The following is a 20,474-nucleotide window of genomic DNA, read 5'->3' on the forward strand; positions in this document are numbered from 1 at the left end:
GTAAATTAAATGGTAAAAAAGATTGAAAAAATGATTGAAAAGTACTGAGAAATAGGAATTATATTACTGTTTTTTGAGTAGTAACTCCAAATTAATTCACCCCACATGACATTTTGGGACAAACAGACTCTCTCTGATATACTCAAACAAATGGTGCACAGATTTGAAAATTTAAAAAAATAAATTACATTTTCTGTCATTCAAAAGGTGTATGGAGTGATCTATTCAAAAAGCCCAGATTTAAATCTCACTAACACACTGTATGAGTGTTTGAGATGAGTAGTAAATGCAAATAACCCCTGAAAGACTTTGCAGCGACAGGAATTTTGCATTAAATCGTGACCACAAATTTCAGTAAGTAGATGTTATAGAGTGATACAAAATACCTCCAAGACGTTATATTTGTTAGAGGGACAATTTTAGCTTCCATTGTCAAGCAGGAATATTAAATCTATTACATTTTTGTTAAATTAATTATGTTAGTGCTTAAATATATCACCTTTATCTTTGGGTGTTCTTTCAAAGATGTTCAAATGTTTGCTTGTTCAAATATGTTTTAAAAGTTAGCAATTTATAATAACTCTACACTGTAAAACATTGTAAAATAATTTCTTCAAATCAACTCATCTTTTGTAGTTTGCTTAATGTAAATATATGAGGTTTTGCTTTTTCCTATTTATTTTAAATGTCTATTTTTTGTGTTTTCAGACCACTTTAGAACTTAAAAACATGGGCTCTTACAACTTGAGACGCTTTAACTTAAAATGATGAATTGAATGAATGAATAGCTGACAATTCATTCAACTCATTAAATTAAGTTTAGAAGAAACAACACCAGCATATAACCACATTTCCCAGGATGCAATGTTACAGAGTTAAAACTCTCCACACACTCTTGTTTCTGGGCTTTAAGAAAACAAACATGGTGGAAACTTGCTGTGTAACTTCAAGAGATAGAAGTTATGCAGCAATTAAGTTTAATTAGGTTCTGATTGTTTCTTTTCATAATAGTCAAAACGGATCTAACATGACAAACGTTCCAACGTATTTCAGTCCTGACACCTGTAAACTAATAATCTATAACCAGAAGCACCTTCACAGATCATGTTTGTACTGAGTTTGGTTAAATATGGCTTCAACAGCCGAGGCTTCTAAATGTCAAATAAAGAAACGATTTCAACTAACAAAATTTAAAAGGAAGTGAATTGAACTTTTTGTTTTGTTCAAGTATGTTTGATTTAACTCAACTAGTTTCACACTTTCACAGCTCACAGGATGATTTTGAACTAATTTTTCAGCCGACGTGCAGCTACCTCACACTTCTAAGGTAGCAAGAAATGCAACAGATCAGTTCTGAGCTGAATGAGCTTAAACTGATCTACAGTATATTTGTTTCTTCACATGGCTATAATTTTTAAATATACACTCAACAAAAATATAAACGCAACACTTTTGTTTTTGCTTCCGTTTTTTATGAGATGAACTCAAAGATCTAAAACTTTTTCCACATACAATATCACCATTTCTCTCAAATATTGGTCACAAATCTGTCTAAATCTGTGATAGTGAGCACTTCTTCTTTTCAGGAGCAGCCACGGTTCTGTCTCTATTTTCATTTAGATTAAGAAAATTTTAATTCATTCAGGTTTCAATAGAGCGACATTTAATCTTTACTTTTTATTTGTATGAGCAGATAAATGAATTTAAGTGAACTAATTTATCAATTGTGCACTGATTTTATGCTGTGCTCAAATGTCTTGTGGGAACAGTGTATGAAAGTGAAGTGAAACTCTTGTTATTGGACTCTACATTTTAAATTTTTAAGTCAGCTTTTCCCTTTAGCCAAATAAATCGATCTCTATTCGATCTTCCTCTCTTTTCAGTTTGCTATGACTGATCTCTAATGACCTTGTTGTCACTGGTCTATGATGGATCCCTTCTATTAGTCAGCTTGTTGCAGAGGGTCTGTAACAGGTTATTGAAGTGACAAATCTTCTGAAGAAAAAATGACATCCAAAAAATGAATGATGATCTTCAGTTTGTTCTTGAGGTGCCTCTAAAATCTGCAGAATTTGCTTCTGAAGTCATTCTAATCTGTGCAAAGTTAGACTGTTAGAAAAAGGCAGTCGCTTACTATTCACTCATGTAATTTTCTACTCAACAGGAAACTGAGGCCTGAATCATTTTGGGACAACTGCCTTTAATTGTTTGACCTGTATGTTGCAGCTACACGAGCATCCTTTATGTTCAAAACTGTCTATTGCAAAATGCGAAGACCCGGTATAGGAGCTGACTTGTGCTGCAAATTTTAATTTTACTTGAGCACTTTTGATGCAGACACAGTGAATTTGGTGAACTAACAAAGATAATTCTGTGGATTAGAAGAATAACAGCAAGGACGAGCCAAAAAGCTCAGCTGGCCCATAAACAGGGGCTATAGTCCCTGATATAGCGGTCAGGGACTCATATCCAGCCCATTGCTGTTTACTGCATGTCATTCTCCCACTCTTTTACCCAAATTTCCTGTTTCTCTACTCTGTCCTATACAAAATAATGGACAAAAATTAACTTTAGAAGAAGAATAGTTAAGCTTCTATATGTTGCCAGTGATTTTCAGAGTTGCATTTGCAGTCTTGGTTAAAAAATACCTTCTTTTCCATCTAATAAAAATCGTAGATGCACACCAGGGGGCGCTACAAAGATGCATAAATGTTAATTAAAGTTCACACAGCAAGACTGGTACGCCATTGCACAATGACTGCATATTAAAAAATGCTTATGACTAATAATAATGACAAATATTTATTTCACAATATTGAGTTCAGTTCTTTAAAACATTTCAAACAATCAGCACAACAGAAGTCGATGTGGACTAAACCGTGGATCCCTATCAAACTCAGTCATCTAATCATTATGCATTTACATAGTAGTTATTATGCATAGCTTTTTATATTTTTCCTTCTTCATACAAGACCTAACATTTTCATAGTAAGCTGTATACAGGCTAATAACTGTCCTCATGATCATCCTCCTCACTCCGCTGACTCCTGGTTGACTTATAGTTTTCTTCCTGTTTGGTGCTGGAACCACCTTTAGCTTGTCATTGTGGTTAAACGTGAAACAAGATGCTCCTAAAGTCTCATCTCAGGCTTCGGTCATGGATTCTAACTGTTTCTGCAGCCGGTCTTTCTCTCTAACCAGATTGTTGTGTCCTGCAGAGACAGAGTCCTGTAATTTTGCAGGATCATTGTTATGTGCATATGATCTTTAATGGTACGACCCCACTTTGATAGAGCAATACAAACCAGTTCTATGAGTTATATGAAATTTGGTCAAAAACTGTCCATGTTTTTTTCTATTCCGATATTCCACCAATCATAAAAATTTTTATTGTTCAGATGTTGTTATTGTTAAGATGCAGATTTTTTTCTGTCGGGAAAAATAAAAAAATTTAAAATTGTAGAGCATGGTACAAGTCAGGGGGATACTAAATAAGGAAAAAAATATTGAAAGTACACTTTTTGAAAAATAGAAAAAAAATCAGACTACGATGAGATGATCTGGCATGAACTTTAAAATAAGATTTGGTGAAATGATCCACAGGCAAAGTGATTCAATTTACCTCCATGAAACATTGGGAAGCTGGATACACAACTGCAACTGCCTGTATTTCTATGTGAAGCTGCTCTGAACTCTTAAATAGTTTCTTTCCTGGTCCCACACTTTTTCTCAATATGCACACCAGACATTAGGTTGGCTTGTGGCACATGTTGTGCTCGGCTGCAATAACAAATGAAAGTGGGAATAAAATACATTTTATTAAATAAAACACAACAATATCATGCATAAACTTCTAATTTCATATATTTGCACTGAATGAGTTAGAAAAGATTATGAGAGCTACATTTGCATGATGCAGACCTTAGTTTCGGTTCATGAGAGACTTGTTACATTATGTAACATACAGTAACTGTAGCTGCTAGCCCTTCATGGAGACATACTCCAAATCATTGGGATCCAAATACAATTAATCTTATGTATCTCTTCATAGGCACAAAGGTACACTGTTAAACACAGATTCTAAGTTTTAATATTTAACAACTGACAAAAACATATTTCTCAATATCAAGTTAATTTCACACATACAGCACAACAAAAATCAATGTGAACCAAAGTGTGGATCACTTTTCAAATGCTTTCTGTGACAAACACTAAATCATTGTTTCTCCAAACTCCATTTTATGTGCAAAAAGCAAACAAACTGTAACTTAAAATTGTATATATATGAATATAAAGAGGGACAGAGAGAGAAAGAGAGAGAAAGAGACATTCAAAGCCTAACATATCACAAAATATATGTAAATTAGACTACATTTTGCTACATTCTCCTATGTGTACATTTAAAAAGCACTTTTTAAAAAAAAACTGGAATGCAAAAAATCAACTAGGACATATACAATATCAGTGTCAATCTGATCAACATTTCTCCACTTTTCTTTAGGCATCATGTTAAGCAACCACATCAAGATAGTTAAATCCACTGATGTGAAATAACTTCAGCTAGTTACTCATCATTCAGGCGGGTCTTTCACTATAGGGGGATGCTTATGGACTAGGTCTCTGACAAGAAATATCACTTATGCTTCACAGCATGTATCTCAGTATCCCCATAAAGACATGACAACAGCCAAGTTTATGCTGTGCAAACTTTCATTTTTCTGTGATGTATGTATAAAAAAGCCAGACAGAAACTATTCTGTCTAATTAGCCTGCATGCATGTCCTGTAAATTGATCATGACATCACGCCTCCGTATCCAAAATCCAACATGATCACACACACAGTACCGAGCTGTAGGATTGTGAAACAGCCGTCCAGAAATTATTGTTAATGAAAGTGATTTTGTGCAGTCATGCTGAATTTGAAGCGCATGTCAGCTTTACGGGGTTTTATTTGTTGATTTATAGAGCCACTTTTTTTTCACAGATCCAGGTTTTTGTATCTGCGCATCGTGCATCATTCCATCCTTTGCCATCTTTATTGTGCAGGATTTCTGCGCAGTGTTCGCCTGTCTCAGCACCATTAGGCTCCCCAGGTAGCCAGTCACTGAAACACACACAGACAAACAAGAATTTTTTGTTAACAAGGGATACAGCCAGACAACATACTAGAATGTGGTTTAAGTTTAAAAATGAAAAATAATTATTTTTGAGTTGAATAAAAGAATAATGTGCAAACCTTTGGGTTAGTGGAGTCTCATCCACCCACTTCCACGCTTCGTTCTTGTATTTCAATCCAATCCATACGGGACCTGCAAATCTTTCTGTAAAGTTCTTACAAAGAAAATCAGTAATCAATAGAAATGCAACTGATACTGTATTCATCCTATTTCCCTCAATATTACAACCAATTCACATGTACACACACCTGTTCTTCTTCACTGTCGATAACCACCAGATCTGTACCTTTATGCATACAGTCGTTTCTACTGTCTTCCCAGGTTTTCTTCATAGAAGAAATATAATAGAAGCTGTGGTTGAAATGCACCCATCCTTGTTGAAAATGAGCATCTGTTGTGGAGGGAAAAGATCATGAATGTCTCAGGAATTTATAAAGAAATTCACATTTACAGTTTCCATCAGGATCCTTGTGATGTAACTACAGCTTCTCCTGACTTTAATGGAGTACAAACAGCGTCTCCCACAAACAACTAAATATTTGTTACAGCTGTGGATGATCATGATTTGTTGTGAGTTAGTGTGCCATGTGACACATTATATATGACACCAAGGTTTGACCTGCTCTCAATAACTCTTCCTATTAGGACTGTTTAAACGAACAGAAACATTTATCTGAAACGTTTTTGTGTAACATCCTGTTAAGTCTAAAGTGATCTATTTCTCTTTACATGCACATGCATGAGGAGAAATATGAGGTTCAGTTTCACTTTGGCTTCCTTTTATTCTAAGGATGCAGATGAGCTATCTTTGATAGATCTTTAACTGTTGACAGAACAGTTTGTGATTCTAAGCTTCTACAAACTTGTATCTTTGTCTAATTCTCAGCCAACCTGTGTTTATTTATTAGAAATTGCAATGTAACTGAGTGTCACATTGCTATGGCATTAATAATCAAGTCATCTCCACATTGATGAAAAAAAAACCTCTGGTCTTTTTTTTTAAAAGCAATAAAGTATTAAATATAAGAGTCTGTGGGTAATGTAGTGTCAATGGCATTGTGTTGTCTCTGCTGACACAGAATGATTTCAGTTGCAAGTTTATTGACAGATAGTTCAACATTTTTGACAAATATACAAATTCTATCCAAATCTGCAAGTTAAATGATGAGATCAGTATTATTCTCTATTCTGCATGGTAAATTACTAGTTTTTCGTAATTTATATCTCTCCTAAATTTACCAAATCTGCTTACCCGCAAAGCTAAAGTTCACTAACCAACTAAATCAACATGAGTAAAAATTACGTTTAAGTGTTAATTTCTTGCGGGAACAGAGTCTTTGCTGGTTTTATGGCAGCTGCTGCCAGCCAGAGCCTTTTACAAGACTTCTTGACACTGTTTATATGAAAGATAAAAATGTGATGATATATTAAATAGTCAGCTTCAGTTTTTTCAGTTTTGGTAGGCTTTTATTTGGTTTTGATTGTGGACACAGGCAACCAGTTTCCCTTGTTCAGTCTTTGTGCTAAGCTAACTGGCTAATTCTATACAAAATGAACATATCTGAAAAACATTTTCTCACGTAGCAAATTGATTCACCAAATGCCCTGTATCGATGCAGAGAAAAGTCCATATTTTCCACCATTTATTAAAGAAAGAGAAAAATTTAGTTTATTCTGTATTCGTTACATGTAAAGTGAAATATTTTTAACTTTCTTTTTCTTTGTTTGTTAGATTTAAGTTGGATGGTTATGGCTTTTAGCTCATGAAAAACAGGAATCCAGTATCTTAAAATATTAGAATATTTCTTAAGCTCGATCCAATATTGAAGTCAGGTTGTTTTGACAGCAGTCTTCAGCTCGTCTGTACGTTTGGGTCAAGTGTTCCTCATCCTTCTGTTGCCAGTACTCCATATGGGGTTCTATGGGATTCAGGTCAGGTGAGTCGTCCAATTAAGCACCGTACTATTAGAGTCAGCAAACCAGCTTCCTCCCACAGTCCAAAAACATGTTGAGGTTAATTGGTGATGCTAAATTGTCCATAGGTGTGAATGTGAGTGTGATTGTTTGTTTCTATATTTAGCCCTGTGACAGAGGGTGACTTGTCCAAGGTGTCCCCTGCCTTCATAGTAAGTCAGCTGGGATAAACTCCTGCACCCCCCCCCCCCCACACACACACACACACACACAACCCTAATGAGGATTAATAATAATGGATGGATTTATATTTTCACTTACCAAACTGTTCTTGTAGTTTGCTCAGGCTGGCACTGAGGCGTTGCATTTCAGCAATGTTCGTCATCAGTTCCCTTCTCTCAGTGTTCCAGCTGCTTTTATCTTGAATCACTGTCGCAGTAAGACACCGACATGTGGGGGGGAAAAAAGTCATTTTTTGACATATTTGTTAATAATTCACTGAAAATTCTATACAAAATGAATATATCTGAACAAACATTTTCTTACATAGGACCAAAAGGACGATGACAGCAGCCAGGAGCAAAAGACACAGCAGCCCCAGAAACACTGCAGCAACTCGAAGAAATTTCCTCTTTTCTGAAGTCACAGTGACTATGCAAAAGAAAAAAAAACAATGATGTTGTATTTCTTTTATTGAAGATTTTCATTTAACAACAAGCTGTGATGTAGTAAGTTTTGCATTATTCAAAGTTCAGCAGTTCTTTCAAGTAAAATCGCCATGGACCATGCATGGCCACACAGACATGCCAAAGCAAAATTCATCATCGTCATTACAGTTACTAGTAAAGTAGAAAAAAATAATTTGCACATAGCTTGTGTTCATTGAGCAGTAGTAATTTTATTATTATTGTAACTGGACAAAAACATGATTTTTTCAACACACAGTTTGCGACACAAAGCAAAAAAGGAAAATTATCACCAAACTAGAGACGCTTTGCTGTGAGATCACATGTTCCAGCCTGAACCTATAGGTGGGACCACACCCATCTTGTTTTTCAACATTTGTAGAGATTCCAACTACTGACCTGTAAAATTTTGTGACTGCTTGTTGCATGGCTGTCATGCTACTGCACCAATTAATGCTTCTGGCAGACCTATACACACTTGCAAAGTTACTCAAAACCTCCTTACTGGTAGTTCCCAGTACACAAAGTGCACTGGGAACTGCTGTTGAACTTTATTAATATTTTTTCTCCTATGCTGGAAAAAATAGACAATCTTAAAAGCAGTTTTTCAGTGTGCAGTTGTGTGCGACTGTAGTATCTGACCAGATGTGTTGTTAGACATGTGATGTTGGATGTGTTGCTAAGCATGTGCTATATGGACTGTATCTTCTTGCTGAAAGAACTCAGTGTTGTATTAGTAGTTCCTGTGTCTAGGGAATTATCTTATGGATTCCGCAACAGGGTTTATCAATGAGGTTCTTGTTTTTTGGTCTTCTGATACAAATCACATGTTGTGACAATGGTTCCACTTGTTTAAAACATATAAAAGTGACCTCTGTTTGCTGTTCGGGGAGATTCATTTGGCCGGATCCTCCCAGACAGTCTCTCTGTCTGATCGATGCTGTTCTTCCTTATAATAAACTTATTATTAAGCAAGTCAGTGTCAACGGACGTTTCTTCTCCACCTGCACATCATGGACATCAGAGAAACTACGACACGACATTTTAGATACACTTGTGGATATCTGACACAAATCTGCTGTGTAAAAAATACACATACAGCAACGCTTGTGAATGGAAGCCAAAAGCACCTAGCAGAGATGACCAAGTGACATTTTACCAAATATTGTTGATCCAGAAGATCTACAGTCTATGAAGGAAGACAAAATACATGATTGTTTCTTGTGACAACGGTGCATGTCTTTCAGTGATTCTATTATAGAAAACTTGGAGTTATAGGAGTCATTGGAAGCTCAAGACTGACATGATTTACATTGTCTTTAAGTGTATGTAAGATTTTGTTCTCGACTGTATGTTGAACATATCAGAACAGACATAGACAGACAGACACTTACTTTGTTGTTGATCCTCTGTAAGGTTTTCCTCTCGTTTTGGCGTCGTACTTTCTTCTGCCAAGTTGTTGTCATAAATCGTTACATCATAGGTGTTATCAGAGAGGTCTGCATTTCCGTCCTCTTTCTTGCCCCTCTGAAATCTAACGTTCTTGCTGAGGTTTAGTTTAGAGTAAATAACTTCAGACATGCTGTTTTGTGATTTCACCTAATCTAACTCAGAGATGTTCACTGCTCTGCTTTTTCAGTGTGCATCATGCTGTGGCTCTGCCATCTAGAAATGGGGAAGTATAAATAGAGGACACTCTGCCAGGTGATTTACAAGAACGAGCAGCAAACAGAGGAAATACTGGCACACAATGCTAGATTGAGCAAGCCGTGCAAGTGTAGAAAGATCAAAACCCGCAAGAGGTGATGATGCAAAGCACTGAGACATAATTTACGTAATTTCTTTTCTTTACAGAGTTGGATTCAACTTGCCCTGTTGCTTATAACAGCAACTAAAGTGGGAAGGTTACTGTATTTTGTGCAGACTTTTAATGAAACAGTAATCCAGGTCATACACTTGCCTATTTATGCAAAGTCCCAGTAGTGCTTTCAGTGGGACGTTTTTCGTTGTTCCGATGGCGTAAAGTTCTCTAAACATGCTATCTGTATAAACATTTTATGAGTATTGCATTAAGAACTTCCTTCCTTAATCATCATGTAAGACTGTAAGATTGTTTTGTGGACCAACGTTCTATCATGTGCTACCTCAACAACATCCCCAAAACAACATCAGAATATTGCAGGTAAAATGTTCTACCATTGTTAATATATGGTAACAATGCACAGAAAGATTTTTATAAAAACCTAGTCATCTGAGGCCTCCATGACATCCTGAAAACATGTTTTAAATGTTAGTTTATAAAGGTTCTTCTTCTGTTATCACATAATTTGACAACCCTTAAAACATTCTTGTAACATCCTCTGAATGTTGCAGTTAAAACATTTTCCTAATTAACTTTTAACCTTACAGGGAAATAATTTGAACGGAGAAATTTCCTTTAAACTTTGTTTGAGCATTAAACTAAAACATTTTCTAGACAACATTATTAGAACTTGTAGGTCAGATTTCCATATCTGTGGGTTCATTTCCTGTTTGTTGGGCAGGTAACATTTGCCTCTTTCACACAGTCCTCAGTTTCCCGTTAAATATGGAAATACATGCATCATTGTATTTGTTGGATGATCTTCCTTTTACAAATGCAAAACTTTTCAGTTATTGTGACAGCAGTTCCCAAACTTCTACTGAATCTGCCACGTAACAAAGAGAACTTTTATTCTTTCATATACTTCACCCAGGTTAAAAAGATCACCACATTCAAACAAGTGTAACAGAAAGTTATTGTCAAATATATTGTCACGCACAAACATGACAGTTATTTACACATATGCAAAAACAAACAAACAAACAAACAAACAAACACAGTTCCTGTGTCAAAGATAACAGTTTACAAGCCTCTTTATGAACAATATTTGACAGATATTTCTATTCGATAGACAGAATAGAGGAGAATACTATTAATGCTGGGACCATATTGAGTAGTAATAAATATTTCTGTTTTAGGGTTCATTCAGTTGATGTGACATGCTGGGCGGAAGAATTTTTTTTTGCTAATTCACAATAAAGTCAACCCTTTTTGTGCCTCGGTGGATGGTCCGGTCGGCCTTGGTTGATGTGGGTCAGAACAACGGTGGACAGAGTGGAGCCTTGGAGTGTGAAGAACTCTTGGGTTGGAAGCCTCTGATGATAAAGGAAAGTTCTTTCTTCGAACAGAGGATTCTGATAGTGCAGGAGGACTCGTGACTGTGATAGTGAAAAGGGACTCCAAGTGGTAAAACAGACTCAGGGTGGTAAAAGAGGTCTCGGGGTGGTAAAAAGAGACTCTACATGTTAAAACAGATCCCGTGGTGAAAAAGGACTCCCAATGGTACTTTCAGACTCAAAATGGTGGTTTGAGATGTGGTCTTTTAAAGTGGGCCTTTGCATATCATTAACTCAGCAGGAGTCTGGTACATCCTCCGTCAGGGAGGGTTGATCTCCAGATGTCCCTCACAGAGTTACATTTTCAGGTAATGTCTGTAACTTTCCAAAATATTGAAATTTGGTGAACATGGTTTATCGAGGAGCATTACTGACAGATAGCTGATTAAAATGATACCAAACATGATCATATGTGACCGGCAGACATGTTGAAATTATGACATTAATACTAATACAAATAAAACTCAGGATTAAAGACAAGGCAAGATATAGATTGACCATGAAGTTATAGGAAAGTTCATTTGTTCTATAAAATGGGTATATTTAAAGTGAGTTTAGTTCAGAATTATAAGATGATTGTCTTTGTTTGTTCTGACTGGAGTTCAGAGTTCCTTGTCAATGAGTGGAATGTCTTTGAAGTTGTCATTCAGGTTCCTGAGGCCCCGCTTTGATGGCTCAGGAATCAGTCAGAAGGCGTATTGGTGGCCTTTTGGTCCTGATAGTGAGTGGGGGTTCAGACCGGCTTTATTTTCATCCTGGAGTGGAGGTCTGTTTGGAGAAGTCCTGTATTGCCTGGTCTCATGCTCTCCTGCTGATTTGATACCTTGCATCTTCGGGCCAGATGTGGAAAGTGTCTTTGTTTGCAGTGTCTTGGAGTCTCAGCTCCACTGATCAAAGCAAGCCTCGTCTCCACTGTGGCTGTGAAGGTATTAAATTTGTTCTTGTCCTGTTTCACTGTGTAATGATGGCTGGTGGATCTTACACTTTATAGACCTCTGTTATTGGATGTTTACTCCCATTAAATAATCTGGGCTATCTATGGACCAGTCACTGGTAGTAAAATTAATTTCTGACCATCATCTTCAAAAAATGGATAAAAGTTTGTTCGATTTATTGCTTCCTTGCTCAATAATATATTTTTATTCTTTTTTAATGTGAGCTCTACAGGGTGCAAAAGTACACTGAGTATTTTACACATACATATAATAGTTTATTCTTAAGCTGACACTATGAAATACGATGTGCACTTTTCTCACACAACCAGCGCCGCTTGTGTCCACAGGGGGCGTCGTTCCAGTTGCTGAGTACAGGGTCGTTGTGATACATCTCCACACAGTCCTCTACGTTGTTAGGACCGCCATGATCTGGCTGCCCTTCCTTCCAGAATCTGAAAAAGTGAACAACAAGAGAAATCCAACAGTTAAAATGTCATGTTGGATCAATGGAGTGATAGTGAGTTTAAAAGTCCAAGAGGCCTTTGTAACCAGTAAAGCAGGTTATTTAGAGAATGCATCCACAGCACAAATTCCTGCAGAATTAATTTTAATTCTGTTTTATCTATATAGCGTACAATAGAAGTCATCTCAAGACACTTCATATAGTAAAATGAAGAAAAGTGTAGATGAAAACTCAACAAATCCAAATGATTGTCTTTGAAAAAGCACTTGGAAACAGAACAGATGTTTCAAATGAAATGTCTCAGAGCAGCTAAAGGAGCACAAGACTTCTTTAAATATGAAACATCTGCTGGAAATGTGAGTTTTTCAAATAGAAGTCTAGCAGTGAATGAAAACAATACAGACAAGGGGAAATAATTAATACCTATAAATAATTTGCTGTTGAAACTTGAAGCAGCAGCACAGCAGTTATTGCACTAATTCTAGTAGTGCTGTAAAAATTGTACAGTTATACTGAATTTGTATTCAGGTTATGAAACAATCTCAATGCTTTCCTCCTTTCTTTGAGATAAAATAACTTTTTGAATACAACTTTAACTTGAAAATTTTCTACATGTATGCATTGTTCATTCCAAAAACTGAAAATATTGGTAAAATATCACAGGGGTAACACTTTTGTAAAATGTTGAGCCTGGTATGGTAATGATCGCTGAGCTAGATCATAAATATTAAATGCACATAGTTATTTATGGCTTATGTCTGAAATTCACAGTTGCATTTCTACATTTCCAAACATGAAAATGTAATTTACAGGCAGCAACATGTAACTAACGTTGATCACAGCTGCAAAACTACAAAAACACATGTATATGGCTGGAAAGGCCAGTCAGACTATTAAACAGTACTGTGGAATACTGATATAAATGATAGAGTAATTAAGAGTTTAGATAAATCATAGGGAGGTAAACCATAGTGGCATTGTTGAAATACAGTAAAATACATATGACTGCTGCTGCCTGAGTTGCTGGAACTTCACAGAAAAATCTGAGCATCACTGCCACAGCTGGATCGGCATGAATAATATTTGTTTCTGTGATACAGGGTTATTCTAAAACCTTACGTTTTTCTCAGCTCAGATCCATCCACCCATCTGAAGACCCTATTGGTGCCCTTTAGACCAATCCAGAACAAGAGATACTGGTCCCCATCCAAGCGATAGATAGCTTCCTGTTGGGATTAAAATCACAGTTCAGTTAACTATGATGCCAAAAGCTGACTCAAGAATCCCACAAATTCATTATTAACTGTGCTGAACCTGCTCCTGTTGGCTGCTGATCACTACCAGGTCGGCTCCTTCACTCTGACAGTGTTTTCTGCTGTCGTCCCATGTTTTCATCTCAGTGGAGAGAAAGTAGCACTTGGATTGGATCTCCCTCCACTCTAGAGGACATCGCTGAGGGGACGGAGTGCCTGAGAGGTAAAATAGTCACAAATTAGGTATTTAGACGGAAAGTACAGCTCCAAATCTGACAATGTACTTGACTGTAAAATCTAAGATAAATTTTGTATCTATGAGAGAAGAGACACTTTAAGACCTAATATGCTGCTGAATGATTATTACATTCATGGTTTCTGTTCTAAACTGGATGATGACATAATATTCAAAAAAAAAATTTCAAGAGTAACAGTTGCTAATCTTTCAGTTTCTGAGTGGGTGCAACATCAGCAACACCTAATATTTCTGTATCCAAAAGGAACTGACAAAAACATGACAGCAAATGTTACAACATTAAAAATGTTTAACCTCTTAAGCCCTGGCCATATTTTCAGAAAAAAACACCGGGATTTCTTCGGCACACCCGTGGGCCGACCGGGCTTAAGAGGTTAAACCTATTTTTTCTCTCCCCACCCTGCTCATCCTCCAGTGTCCTTATTTTGTTGGTGAGTTGATTGTTTTTGTCTTTCAGCTCGTCTCTTTCTCTGGTCAAGCTGTTGAAGCGTTCTTGTAATTTGCTGCACTGACCAGACTGCTGTTGAACACCATTTCCTTGCGCTTCCTCCGTCTGGTCGTTGCCACTGAAACGAGTTGCGTTACAATCCGAGTGGCTTGATTCTTTGCTGGAGTACACTGGTGGTAAAGACAGAGAAATTCAAAGTAAATCAGGTGTTCTTTTTTTAAATACATACTTACTGACAAAAACAGTACTCACGAGTCAGGCGTAAAGAAATATTGAGGGTGGCTTGTATGATGCACAGTAAAGCAAAGCCGAGGACAATCGGATGACAGAGTCTTTTCTCTACAAAACCAACAGAACAACAGAGGTCAGTAGCCATAGTCACAGCCCTTTGAGTCTGTAAGGTGCTGTTTGGATTAAAAATAGGCCATTAAAATGTGAGAAAATAATGAAAAGAATCCAATATTGTTCACCAAGTTATAAGATGAGGCATTTAAATTACTTGTTTTACAGTACAAATCTATAAAATGCTCAGTTTTCAGTCAGAAATGGCAAATAAAAGCATCTAATCATAACATTTGAGGAGGTTTAGCCTGAAAATATTTAGTTTAGAAATGACATTTTGTCAGTAATGTCAGAAAATAGTGAAAACAGCCACTTTAATTCACCGAAGTACAAAATGGTGTAATCAAATAGCTTGTTTTACAGTCCAAAAGCCCAAAATATTCAGCTAGTGTTTTTGTAAGGAATGACAGAGAAAAACATGAAATCATCACATTTGAGAAACTTCATCCTGTAAAAGTTTAGTTTCTGATTTAAATTTGTCATTAAAATGTCCGAAAATAGCAAAACTTGTAAAATACTGTTCACCAAACTGCAAAATGATGCATTCAAATTGAATGTTTTGTACTTCAAAACTCCAAACATGCAAATGATTTCAGGATTATTACCTGAGGTTCTATATTTATAGTCTTATTTTTATGGAGTGATGATGTCAGTCTGAGATCAAGAAACGTAACAGCCACAACAAAGTCCAATGAGCGAGGAGACATGAACCAATAGTTTTGACACAACTTCATCAAGAAATCACGTTTACACTTAGATTCCTGCCATCAAATTTTTATTTTATTTAAAAAAAAATCTACAACCCTCAAAACTCCTTGAATACCAAAGCTTGCCATGTTAAGGATCAGTGTAGATAACTTTGCAGCTCTTTATTGAATTCAAACCATCAAAATGAATCAGAATGGGTTGAAATTTTCATTGGCCATTTTAAAAATTACTTCACAGCTGGATATTTGTCTCTCTGTGCTTGTTTTGGTTACTGCTTTAACTTCTAAGAAACTATAAATCGCAAAATACAATCCTTACATCAGCCTGTGGCATGTAATAATAATAATAATAATAATAATAATAATAATAATAATCTACTCGATGTATAATAAGATGATATGTGTTATTACCAGCTTGTTTCTTGTCTCCACTGCGCTTCTTCCTGCGTCTTGGTGTTTCATTAATATAATCCCTGGTCTCTATTCCCTGCATCATGCCGACTGCATTAAATAAAGTTCAGAAGTTCAGTTTCGTCTGATCAGCTCTGATCAGCGTATAATGTTTGTTCTCTCGGCTGGTTTGTGTGTGTCTTAACCCATAATGAGGAACTACAGAGTTATGACACTGCTACCGTGTGGTTAAAAACACATGTAACTTATGCAGAAATTTGAAAAACTGGAAGAATCAGACATAAAATGCTCTTTTTGTGGAGCTAAATCAACATGAACACTACCATTCAAAAGTTTGGGGTCACTTAGAAATGTCCGTACTTTTGAAAGAAAGACATTTTTTCCAATGAAAATAACATTCAATTCATCAGAAATACAGCCTAGACATTGTTTATGTGGTAAGTTTCTCTTCTAGCTGGAAATGATGCCCATAAGTGATGGTTAGAAAACCCTTGTGCAACTATGTTAGCACATGAATAAAAATGAAGTGTGAGTTTTCATGGAAAGCATGAAATTGTCAGGATGAACTTTTGAATGGAAATGTATATTTTGTCCATGATAGATAGATAGACAGACAGACAGACAGATAGATAGATAGATAGATAGATAGATAGATAGATAGATAGATAGATAGATAGATAGATAGATAGATAGATAGATAGATAGATAGATAGATAGATAGATAGATAGATAGATAGATAGATAGACAGACAGACAGACAGACAGACAGACAGACAGACAGACAGACAGACAGACAGACAGACAGACAGACAGACAGACAGACAGACAGACAGACAGACAGACAGATAGATAGATAGATATCCATACTAACTTTAGAAAGCCACTTAAAACCGCTCCAATAAATAACCTGGCTAACAGCCTGAAAAAACAATGTTTTACGATTAAACAACCTATAAGAACTTCAGCTTCCTTGGTAAAACAGTCTATACACATTTAATTATATTATTATGTTATTTTAGATCTTTATAAATAGGTGGAAATGGTGTAAACATGATTTTAGTTTGACATCTGCAGAAGTACTGTGGCAGCTGTTGCAGTGGTATCATATGATCTTCTAGTGGATCTATTAAACAGCCTGATTACCTCCGTAAAAGTTTGACAGCAACCTCAACCTTTTCACACACAGGATATGTGACATTACTAGTTTCATCAATCCATCTCTACAAGTGACCGCAGTCTGTTGTTAAGACATAAGTAAGTTCACTGTCAGTCTTCCTCCCAGTTTCAAAAACAAGGACAGAGAGCAGCACAATACAAGTGCAATATTTTCCATATGTGTGAGACTGGACAGAAAGTAAAATGCAAGAAACAACATCCTTCACCGTGCAGCGTAGGCTTGTGCATGCCTGACCAGTAATGTGACTCACATGCAGTTCAGATTTGAGCAATATTGAAAGTGATACTGAAGTGTTACTAGACTCAACCTAGCAAGATTTTTTACAGAACTTCTACAGTAAAGTGACCATTTAGACATGAAACTGACACGTTCAGATGCTGTCAGATTAACAGAAAGCATGTCTAAAAGGGACTTTACTGCGTAGTACCTAGAAACATTTCAACACGGCATTAATCTGAACTGCATGAAGTTTCAATAACAACTAAAAGGACACTTCAGAAAGCTCTTGACCACACCACAAAGCATTACAGGAGAAAGACTGTTCTTGCATTACTTTTTAGCATTGTCTCTTTTAACATCAGTGTAATTGATCCACCGATGTTCACGGAAGAAGACCACAACATGAGATACCCTCAACAGCATGAATGACCCTTTTTTTTATCAGTCTGAAAATGGAAACCACACAAGTAGGATTTTTACACAGATAGAAGTCAGATGGTGAGTAAGGTGCATAAAGCAACAATTGGCTGCTTCTGCCACTTGTGCTATGTGGACTGACACATTGTGCTGGAACAACAGCACTCCAAATTGAATATTTATAGCATACAGTTATAATGGTAGTTGTGCATCCTTTTTTACAGGTGAGGCCAAGAACTTTTTTTGTAGTCTTTTTTTATAAAGGACAATGAGAGAGAGAGACAGGAAACATGGGTAGAAGAGTGGGGAACGACTTGCAGTTAATGACCATAGGCTGGATTTGAACCCATGACCACATTGGGGACCATAGTACCTGTTTGGGGGTCATCTGCACAGTCAACTGAGCTATTGGGGCACCCCAGGTGAAGAATTTTTTGAAGGAGGCATACACAAGATTACAAGGAATTATTGTAGAGAGTTACAAACTATATAGTTGATGGCACTCTAAGAAGTGATGCTGTAAAAGCTGCTCCAATGAGAATTCAATGAATATATGAAGCTAGAACGTCTGTTCAGGGCTTTAGTGAGTTCATCCTCCTTTCTGCATCATTGCAATATTCAATCAAATCAAGTGAAAACAGAGCAAAAATAAATCTGATCAACTATTTATAATCTGAGACAACAAAGTATATTTTTAGGCACTCAGTTTGCTCATTTCTGCTTTACTTACTTCTGCTTTATGCGAGGAAAATGGCCAGGCCTATGCTTTGGCAAAGGTTACAAAATAAATGTGTATGCAATGTTGGAAGTTTGGTCATGTGAGACTGAGCACATTGTACCCTCACTATTGTCACAGGGCTGTATGACTAAACAAACGGAACATATCTCAATTTCATTTTCAGCATAGGCAATTTATCTCTATTCTTCATTGTCAAACATATTCAGCTTTTAAATTTTAGAGAAGAATATCTTTTTCATTAAGCCTTCTGTGCTGTTTCCATAATGTAAAACTGTTGTAATTCAGCTTTAGAAATTAAATTACTGTAACTCAATTCAGCGATCTTAATTTCACTGTAAATAATGGAAAGATTCATTTTTACACTGTGGTAGGGAAAATGTTTTATAAAATTCACTGCATTTGTTTATAAAACGAAGGCTTGTGAGGTCTTAGACTGCCACAAAATACGTTTTTTTAAGTTGTGCAATATTAAAATCAGTTCTGGAAAGGTGTGAATACAGTTCAGTACAAGAGAATAATTAATAGACCACATTTGACACAAATGTGTGGATTAAATTGATCATATAAAGACCTAAGTTTAGATATCAATAAATAACTAAATGGATTCAAGTCAGTCTTTGTTCTAAAACTGGCTAAAGTGCAGATTTCTGTCAAGATGCAGCTTAAAATTGTCAAAGGTCATATTTTCTAAACACCTGGTGATGAAAGATGACAAAAAAGGAAGAATTATCTCGTGCTGCTTCATCAGCAAAGACAAACATATTAAAGAAGAAGTGGATTACGCATCAGTTTCATTCATAGAAAATATATTCTCTGTCACTTTCCAGTCAGTGGTTAAAATATGGTGAGAGCAGCACACAGAGAGCAGTCAGAGATCATAACAGAATATGTAAATCTACCAGATGTACCAGCCCGGAGTCGCTTGAGTAAAGCTGGTGAAGAAACTCCTGCTGCAGCGGGTAAGACAGAAATCCTTCAGCAAATATTTACACTTTCAAATGTGAATATGTTAAGAAACTCTTTGTGAAAGGTACATTTTGAAATTAGAGAATAATATATGCAGTCCTATTTTGTGAAAATGTAAAAAACTATTACCTATCTGCTTTTTTTTTGCAATATTATTTAATGATTTTGCAATTGTGCTGACCATTTTCATGCTCTGTCATTGTTCCCTGTTGATCCTTTTTCTAAAATTATGGCATTAACATGATTTTTTCTCAGTCCACTTGACTTTAGTCAAGATTTATGTGGTTGTGAAATGGAAATGGAAAGTTGCTGGTATTAGCACAGTTCTCCAAAAATATCAACTACAAGAGAATACTAATTAATTTATTTGTAATTTGAGAAACTTCTAAAAAAGTATCTGTTTTGTTTATATTTATTAATGTTACGTCTTTTGTATCATTTACTTTATTCATGCCTTTTAAATATACACTGACAGTCATTAAAAACTTTGAGACCATATTTTTCAACATAATTTTTATTTTGAAGCCCGAAACTGGAATTTCTTCATATGAATCATTTGTTTAGCATATTGGCATACAGAAACAAAAATCTAAAGTTTCAAGAATGATTTCAGAATAAAGAATTTCACAAAAGAAAACGGCACCTGCCAAACACAAAGTCACAACAGTCAATACCGAGTATGGCCTCCATTTGCTTCGATGCAGGCAGCAATCCGTCGGCGCATGCTTTGGACCAGGCTTCTGATTGTGGGTTGGGAACAGCCCATACGCCTGGCTACATCACTGTAGCTCAAACCGGCCTCCACCATACCCAGTGCCCGGAGACGTTGTTCATGTGATAGACGCGGCATGATGCTGTTCACTGGACTAACAATGGTGGCCTTTTTTGGGCCTTTATATAGGCCTTCAGAACCCATTCTCAAATTGTGCAGATACTCACTGAGTATTGCTTGGTGTGTATTTGGTTCACTTTTGCAAAGTGACCAACCCATGTGCAATGAATCATGACAAAATGACAAGTCATCATTATCTCAACTACCAGGACACTAGATCATCAGTAAATCCACAATGAATAATTACAACCCCCCTACAAGTAGAATTCTGCGTACATTTCTACCTCAAAGTTTCTATTGACTGTCATATATTTTTAAATCTACTGACCTATA

At 36.2% G+C, this 20,474-nt stretch overlaps 3 protein-coding genes across 5 annotated transcripts in view; 1 reads left to right on the forward strand and 2 right to left on the reverse strand.

Moving 5' to 3' along the window:
• Positions 1–15,928, reverse strand: part of LOC110964354 (C-type lectin domain family 4 member E-like) — a 29,101-nt gene extending 13,173 nt beyond the window's left edge. The window contains exons 1-6 of one of the 2 annotated variants that reach the window (XM_051946279.1): positions 15,792–15,928; positions 14,584–14,670; positions 14,397–14,501; positions 13,689–13,843; positions 13,494–13,600; positions 12,071–12,363 (exon numbers count right to left, since the gene is read on the reverse strand). In XM_051946279.1, the coding sequence (XP_051802239.1) occupies positions 12,204–12,363; positions 13,494–13,600; positions 13,689–13,843; positions 14,397–14,501; positions 14,584–14,670; positions 15,792–15,876 (699 nt within the window). In that variant the 5' untranslated portion in view covers positions 15,877–15,928 and the 3' untranslated portion in view covers positions 12,071–12,203. Of the gene's footprint in view, positions 1–12,070; positions 12,364–13,493; positions 13,601–13,688; positions 13,844–14,396; positions 14,502–14,583; positions 14,671–15,791 lie in introns of those variants that run through there. The other variant, XM_051946280.1, reaches the window with a different exon arrangement.
• The window catches only part of LOC127533403 (CD209 antigen-like protein E), a 28,650-nt gene that overhangs the window by 3,591 nt on the left and 4,585 nt on the right, over positions 1–20,474 (forward strand). The gene's annotated exons all lie outside the window — the stretch shown is intronic.
• On the reverse strand, positions 3,800–9,436 carry LOC127533402 (CD209 antigen-like protein E). The gene is made up of 6 exons (XM_051946278.1): positions 9,173–9,436; positions 7,639–7,743; positions 7,414–7,521; positions 5,427–5,569; positions 5,238–5,332; positions 3,800–5,105 (listed from the first exon to the last, which is right to left on the reverse strand). Exons 1-6 carry the CDS (start codon positions 9,357–9,359, stop codon positions 4,961–4,963), a joined length of 783 nt encoding a protein of 260 aa, XP_051802238.1. The 5' UTR covers positions 9,360–9,436; the 3' UTR covers positions 3,800–4,960.

The sequence above is a fragment of the Acanthochromis polyacanthus genome, chromosome 3 (genome assembly GCF_021347895.1).
Source record: "Acanthochromis polyacanthus isolate Apoly-LR-REF ecotype Palm Island chromosome 3, KAUST_Apoly_ChrSc, whole genome shotgun sequence".
In the NCBI taxonomy this organism is placed as follows: domain Eukaryota; kingdom Metazoa; phylum Chordata; class Actinopteri; family Pomacentridae; genus Acanthochromis; species Acanthochromis polyacanthus.